General features: G+C 40.8%; 1 protein-coding gene across 2 annotated transcripts; it reads left to right on the top strand.

Moving 5' to 3' along the window:
• Window positions 1–283: 283 nt before the first annotated feature.
• Window positions 284–7,373, top strand: gpnmb (glycoprotein (transmembrane) nmb). Of its 2 annotated transcripts, none has more exons than XM_085261581.1 (12): window positions 284–610; window positions 1,756–1,911; window positions 2,007–2,168; window positions 2,854–3,027; window positions 3,125–3,286; window positions 3,407–3,715; window positions 4,697–4,756; window positions 4,896–5,093; window positions 5,605–5,710; window positions 5,956–6,176; window positions 6,300–6,390; window positions 6,671–7,373. In XM_085261581.1, the coding sequence occupies exons 1-12, from the start codon at window positions 541–543 to the stop codon at window positions 6,816–6,818; spliced, it is 1,857 nt and encodes a 618-aa protein (XP_085117707.1). In that variant the 5' UTR covers window positions 284–540; the 3' UTR covers window positions 6,819–7,373. The 2 variants fall into 2 exon arrangements, with proteins under 2 accessions (XP_085117707.1, XP_085117709.1); XM_085261583.1 differs by having other exon boundaries at window positions 285–610; window positions 2,007–2,147.
• The last annotated feature ends 301 nt before the right edge of the window (window positions 7,374–7,674 follow it).

Raw genomic sequence — 7,674 nt, 5'->3', positions numbered from 1 at the left:
ATTTGAGAACAAAGAAGGGACAAAAAAACGATATAATTGAAATATATTTATTGTGGACAATGTGCTGCCGTGTTAATTAACAATTAAAAAATCGACTACATTAAACAATAAAAAACAGAAATGATAAACTGGGGAAAAAATAAAATAAACAGATTAACACGAAAGGGAATAACACTTCTAAAAAACGCAAGAGTATGAAAGATTGAGCAGATTAAAAGTCACTGAACTTTTTGTCAAATGGGAGAGAAAGAAGAGGATGAGCATGCGCACGGTGCAGTCCGCGCGCATCTCGTCTCTCATGAGTTTCCTGAGTTTGGGGGACTAATGAGTGATGAGATGTGTCTCGTTAGGAAACATCACATGTTTGTGCGCTCAGCGGAGCCACTTTAAATTAGTGGACAGCGGGACAAACGGAGGGGTAGTACTGGCAAATCCGGACGAGGAGAAAGAGGGACACGCTGTGTCGGCGCACAGAGACACTATTCGTGGGTACTTAAAGCTGCAGAGACGACTGTTTTTACCCCCCACGGACGAGTGAAAATGAAAGCCTGGCAGTGTGTTTCCCTCCTGGCTTGTGCCTGCTTTCTTTATCAAGCTGATGGACGCAAAAGTAAGTGGCGCTACTTTGGAATAGTTTGAAGTGAAAGAGTTGTGGCTGTGGTTTAAAAATGTTGGTTTATTGATTTCAGATTTTTAATTTAATGTCTTTACGTGAATTGAATAATTTTGGTGTTTGATGTTTATCTCCTAGGGTTGTTTGTTTATTCATTTGTTTATTTAACTCGTCCTGCCATCCGCTCTCTACAGTCAGAGTCCCATGAGACTGATTAAGGCGTGTGCTCCGTTAAGACTGCTACTCACTCCACAAACAGACAATTCTCTACATCCAGAAAAAACGGAGAAATCGTAGCTTTCTCTAATTTGTTATCATAACCAGATGGAATCCCGTAAAAAGTTTTAACAATCTTTTTCCTCCGGTATCATAAAAAAAGCAAATGTGACATTAATTTAATAAATGCAAATTTAAAATCACCTTTCCCCCTCTATTTTCACGCCATGCGCTCTCTTGGCTGAATAAATTTCTGTTTGCGTACAGACGTTCCAGATGTTTGGATCGTTTTTTTTCTTCGCCTTTAACCAGATTACACAGATTGAATTTGTTTTTGCGCTGAAAAATATGTCACTCAGGCTAGATGACGAGAAAGCAGAAAACAAGGGCGTGGAGATCCGAATAAAATAAATAAATAAGTAAAATTGTGGAGATGAAAGATCAAAAACTAGGTCATCTTACTAAAAATGTATAAATCCAATATCTTTTTTGTATAACAATAAACATTTTATTTATGCCTAACGTTCCAAACGCTTTCCTCCTGTTTTATTGGGCTTAGTTAAATGTATTCTGTTGTACAGCCCTCAATCATTTCATTGTTTCAGTCATGGGAGCTTTTAGTAAAATATTTTTACTAAAGGTGGAAACCAGGTACTGGAAGCAGATTTTTCCATGTCAGGAAATAAACATGATTTTGGTCATTATGCGGGTATTTTGGGGCTACACTGTTACTTAACATTTAATTACATTTTAAAGGAGCCTAATGAAATCCAAGTAGGTTTCTCTTTTCACAAGTAAGGAAAGAAACATTTAACCTCTAAATGGATTCAAGTAAATGACAGAAGCTCTTTAGTGAGGGACTCACATCAAACCAAAATACATTTTAAGGTTCCTTGTCCTTGTCTCTCTGCTTTATCTCTCCCCAGCATACAGGGATGTATTCCCACACAAGCACTCATTATCAGGGAAGTTTCCATTTCCAATCCCACCGATCCCTGGCTGGCTTCCCGACACCAACCCATGGGATGATTACATCTACCCACCACTAAACATAAAGTTAAATGATTTTATGCACCACAGAGGTGGGTAATTTGTTTTCTGGGTGTTTTTTTTTCACCATTGAAACATTTGCGTAGGTATTTCAGGTCATTCACCTGGAAAGTCCACCTCTCTGCAGGTAAACCCAAAGTCCGTTTGACCAGTGACAGTCCAGCTCTGAATGGCTCTTCCATCACCTTCACTGCAAAGCTGGAGTATCCTCCCTGCCAGAAGGAGGATGCCAATGGGAACCTGATCTGGGATGAGCACTGTGAGGATGGTACGGAGCTGGAGGCGTCAGGTGCTGCCAAGAAAGCCAGGCCGGGCCAGGCCATGAACCTGCACACACATAGCATCACACCACCACAAAGCATCATGGGGCCATATACACTGATCAGCCACAACATTATAACCACTGACAGGTGAAGTGAAAACACTGATCACGAGGAGTCAATCAAATGGCCTGTACTTGATGGGTCAGAGCAGTTTTATCCACATGAGAGACCAGCACAGCTGGCAGGTGGTTTAAATGTTGTGGTTGATTTATGTAAGCCCACCAAAGAGCAAATTAAATTGTACACTGTTGTAAAAAGATGGCCCACTAGGAGTAACCCTTGAGTCTTGAAAAAATCTGGAACATAATCTGATGGTCATCAAACCACATGTTTATTGATACATATTGAGATGTCAAAACATGTTATTAAGGGCACAGGGGGTGTCAAAACACGTCATTATGAGGGAAAGAGTTAAAGTAGGCTCCCCCTTAAGATAAAAACCAGAACAAGCTGCTGATAAACACTAAAATAGACAAATTACGCCTCAATGAACCTGGCTACTCATTGTCTTTAGTTATCATAGTATAGTTATCTTAGCATTTGTAGCTACCAGCCATGTGTAATCGCTGAACAGATTTATCATGCAAAATCAGTTCATTTTTATTTTTTTTAAATTAAAGCTTTTACATCACTTTATTTTCTGTCAAACAGCCAATGGGCAGGTTCGCTCTGGCTACGTGTACAACTGGACTTCCTGGTTGGATGACTATGGCTTTGGAAAATGTATAGACAAGGCAAAATGCAACATGTTCCCAGATGGGAGACCCTTCCCTCAGAGCAATGACTGGAGACGAAAGAGCTACGTCTATGTTTGGCACACAATGGGTGAGATACAAGTTTACAAGTTTGCATGTACACAGGATACGAAAGGAAAAAGAAGAACATCTAAACCAACTCAGTTTGTCTCTTCTTTTTGTCCCAGGCCAGTACTTTGAGACGTGTGACGGCTCTTCCTCCAGTGTGACCATCAATACCACCAACATCCCTCTGGGGGCAGAGGTCATGGAAGTCATGGTCTACAGGAAACGCGAGCGCAGGAAGTACAGCCCCCTCTCTACCGACAACGCCGTCTTCTTTGTCACAGGTGGGAACAACAAATATTCTGCTTATACAGTTTTATCTGCCTACATGTTTCAGCCAAACAGAGATACAAACAGGCAGAAACCTAATACGTCATTTACATTATTCTTACGCACTCCCTTAGATAAAATTCCAGTGGCGGTCGACATCTCTCAGAAGTGTGCAGTCAACCAATCTGAGAATATCTTCATCCGTGGTGAGGATGTGGTTTTCAAAGTCCACCTCCATGACCCCAGCGGCTACCTGAAAACTGCTGCCTCCATTGACTACATCTGGGATTTTCGAGACGGCAATCAGCTGGTAACGCATCGCAACGTAACCACGCACGCCTACAGTAAGCTGGGGACCATGACTGTGAAGCTGGTGGTCGAGGCAGCGTTTCCAGTTGAATGTCCACCTTCTGCCAACACCCCGACCTCGACCACGTCCACAGGTTCTGTCACAAGTAGTCACAAAGATATAGACATGACAAAACAAGCAAAGTATTATCTGAAGACTTGTTAACTTTTTATACAAACCTTAAAACCAGATGGAGATAGCCAGCACACTGTCATGTGTCACTATCTTGGTGTTTTGAAACCAGAGGGGTAGCTCTGACTGAGAACCCAAGGATACTGCACACTTACATAACAGACAAGTCTTTGCCATCAATTTCTCTGCAATTGGGAAAAAAAGAGGAGAAAATGTATAATATTGATTAAGATCTTAAACAAGCAATTGAGACCATAAACTAATGAGGAATGTTTTCACTGAAGTCATCAATAAAATGAAAATTGAGTCATTTTCTCAAATGTGTCTATACAATTAGATATCTCCTTGCAACCAAGAGGAGCTGCCCCCTGCTGGCCATTAGAAAAACTGCATCTCTGCTTTCGATTGACTTTTTCGACCTTGAGACTATGGCTTATTTTATATACAGTCTTTCAGTCTTTTTTAATTAATATAATTGGAATGCCAAAATATAAACTTTAAAAAGGGAAATGTGAGCCACACAAAGTAAGTTATCTCTCTTCACTTTGGGGATATGAAGCAACTGCTACTTAAACAGTTATGTTATGAAGAATGTAAAAACAAAAAATACATGTAAAACTTTAAAAGACAGAATCATTATCTGCAAGTGCCTACAGTTTCTTAGGAGCTTTAAAAAGAAGGTGACTGCACTTCTTTAAGTTTCTTGAAGAAGTTTCACCTCTCATCCAAGAGGTGAGAGGTGATCTAAAACCAAAGAGGGAGAGTCTCGGGTATTTACACATCTTCAATTAACTTTAAAAAAGTTTTTTAAAGCTCGCAGGACTACCATGACGTCACTGAGAACCTACACAGACAAGTATCTGTTTAAAAACAACAACAACAACAAAAAGACGGGGAATCAGTGCTAATGGAAAAACATGTTTCTCCCGTGTCTTTTCCTCAGAGGCTCCTACAACTCCACTTGCTACTCATGCGATTACAGCCAAGATGGAGACAACACAGGGTGAGGCTTTTACAGCTAAATGTGTATTATGATTGTGATTATGTAGGAATATCGAATGCAGAGGGTGAATCATATCATGTGAGGAAGTTAAAATACCAGCGTGCATCACTATGCAGAGCCCATTTGTTTCATATTACAGTGCCGCCCAGCACCAGCCTGCCCTCGACCACCTCCTCTTTTGCTTCCACGGATCTCCCCACCACAGAGCCCCTCCCTTCCACTGTTTCCCCAGAATCCAACCCCACCACCCCGCTGTGGCTCCGCACCAGGCGTCGCAACAGCAACCAGTGTTTCCGCTACGCCTACGGGACCTTCACAGGCAATATCACTGTCGTTGGTAGGTGGGAGTGTGCGGGATCCTTCAAGTTATGTTGTATACCACTGAGTCTTTTTCATGAACCATTGTACAGAAGCCATGGTGTAGCAGTTTAAAAAACTAAACGCGAGGGCACATTTTCCAATATACTTTAATGGCTTTAATGCTAATGAAAGTGGGTATGATTTTAAAAGCTTTCCAACAAAAACCATTTTGTCACATTTATCATAATAACATACAAGAAACCAGCCCACATTTCATCCCAGAATTGCTTCACTTTCATCACGAACTATGGACTTAGGGATGGGACTCGTACTTGTGTGGCGTAACCACCCCTGATAATGAAAAGGAAACACTCTTCCATTTAAACTGCATTAAATCCTGATTGTTGCGATCCAGTTTCTCTCTACAAACTTGTATTCAAGCAACCTCATGCTATGATTCTTTGACTGGTTCCTTCATCATATTATTATTTAGGGGGAAGAGGATTACACATCCAAAACCCACAAAATAATTAATCTGTTCCCCACAGAGCCCAAGCACCCACTGAACACCCTGCCAAGCAGTCGGATTTTGGAAGTGTCAGCCCACAGAGTCACCAACACTGACATCAACTTCCTGGTGAAATGTCTGGGCAGGTATGCATTTATTATATACTTTGTTTAAATTTATGTAAAAAAAAATAACACTGTAGATAATTTTTTAAACATTCAAAGAGGAAATCACAGTAACCTTTGGAGTTTATCAACTTTATTTTTGATGATCTTCTCCCTGCACATCCAATTTAGTCACTTAGGTGCAATGGCACCCCCCCCCCACAAACCTATACATTTTAGATAAAGAAACAGGTTTATTTGATTTATCCTTCATCCCTTATCCGCAGCATCCCCACTTCAGCCTGTACCATCGTGTCAGACCCCAGCTGCACTCAGGTACGCAACATCATGTGCAACGATGTGCCGCCTCTCTCGGAGTGCAAAGTGCATCTGACGCGAAGATTTCTGGAACCGGGCACCTACTGTGTGAACATCACTTTGGAGAACTCCAGCAGCTTGACCCTCACCAGCACCACCATCACCATCAACAAGTCCCAGGACACACCTGGTTAGCTACACAAACACATACAACAGGATATTTCTTGAAATCAGCTTTGTAGAAACTGTTGCCTGGTGTGTTGTAGTTTCCGGTCTGTTTTACACTCTCTTCACTGCCCTTTGTACCCATCAGTGTCCACAACCTCTCACACTGCCCAAGTCGTTCTCTCCTCAAGTGCTGTTCTGGGGGCCATTTTTGCATTCATTGCCTATGTGGTCTACAAGTGAGTAGTCTTCAGATGCAGCAGCATTCCTTCAGTAAATGTGTGAAGACCTGAATATATGATGCAGAAAGATTTTAATGCACAACTTTGCCTTTTACTGCCACATTAAAAAGCATTTACACATGCACACAAAGCCACTTTGATTCTCACTGAATTTCCAGTTGATTACTACCCTGCTCGTAAAACACCTCGTATTCTTTTTCCAACTCTTGCCGCTCACATCCAGTTAGAGTGTCATTACCCTCCCATCATATTTTTGTGTCCTGCATCTTTCTTCCAGGCGTTACAAGGTGTACCGGCCCATTCGCAGGTCACTGGTGGAGGATCCCCATGCTGGGGTTGGAGGTCACATGATTCGCCTGAAGGAGGCACTCTTCCCCTCCAGTGAGGAGAGCCATCACCTGCTGACTGAGAGAAACCCCCTGTAGGCTTTGTTGAGCTGCATCATCACTTAAAATAAAAAACACCTAAAGCATGTGATTGTCAGATATGAATCTAATCAAAAGTTTAAGCATTAAAGTGCAAAAATAGCAGGAATACCATATTTGTAAAAGAAACTAATATTTTGCTTGTTTTAATTGTTTGATTGTGCTCCAGAAAACTGCTACTGCTACAGCAGCTGCTGATTGGTGTGATGATTTTCTACTGAAGAGGCTGTCGAATATGTGATTGAGGCACTCATTTTGATTGCAACATAGGGTGTAGTAGCTGCTATAAAATGAATTAGGCTCAAGCAATGGCTGTTTTTGATGAAAAGTGCTTTTGTACTGTTTGTCATGGATTGCTTTAGAATACGGTATATTAATGTACGGGTAAAAATCCTACTAGTAGTGATACATGCATGGTTTTCCTCAAATGAGTTATAATTTAATTTCTTTAACTCCAAGATTTAAACATAGCCATAATCAAGGAGGATGAAAGGCTGATAAATAAGTCTGTCACTAAATAAAGTCTGTGAACTAACCACTTATGTTTTGAAGACACTGGAATCTGTCTTTGTATGGAGCTGGAAAAAAATGTATTTAACGTTAGATGAACTGATTTTTAGTGTTCTATTAATTTGTTTGTTCGTGTGTGGTGTTAAATCTGTTTTAAAACTGTTTCACACAATCACATTAACTGCAGAAAATTCATGGTTTAGTGAAAAACTGGATTTTAACCATTAGCACTATCGTTTGGGGCTTTTAAAACAAGCAAGGAAGTCACCACTTTCCTGTAACCCAACACAATCCTGTATATTATTGTGATCAAAACAAACACTGCCAATCAAATGCAATCAAATCA

The sequence above is a fragment of the Mchenga conophoros genome, linkage group LG22 (assembly GCF_057382185.1).
Source record: "Mchenga conophoros isolate Kocher_MC1m ecotype Shallow Benthic linkage group LG22, M_conophoros_male_GT1.1, whole genome shotgun sequence".
Lineage (NCBI taxonomy): Eukaryota > Metazoa > Chordata > Actinopteri > Cichliformes > Cichlidae > Mchenga > Mchenga conophoros.
Note: the sequence above shows the minus strand (reverse complement) of the source record. Positions and strands in the feature narration are given on the sequence as shown.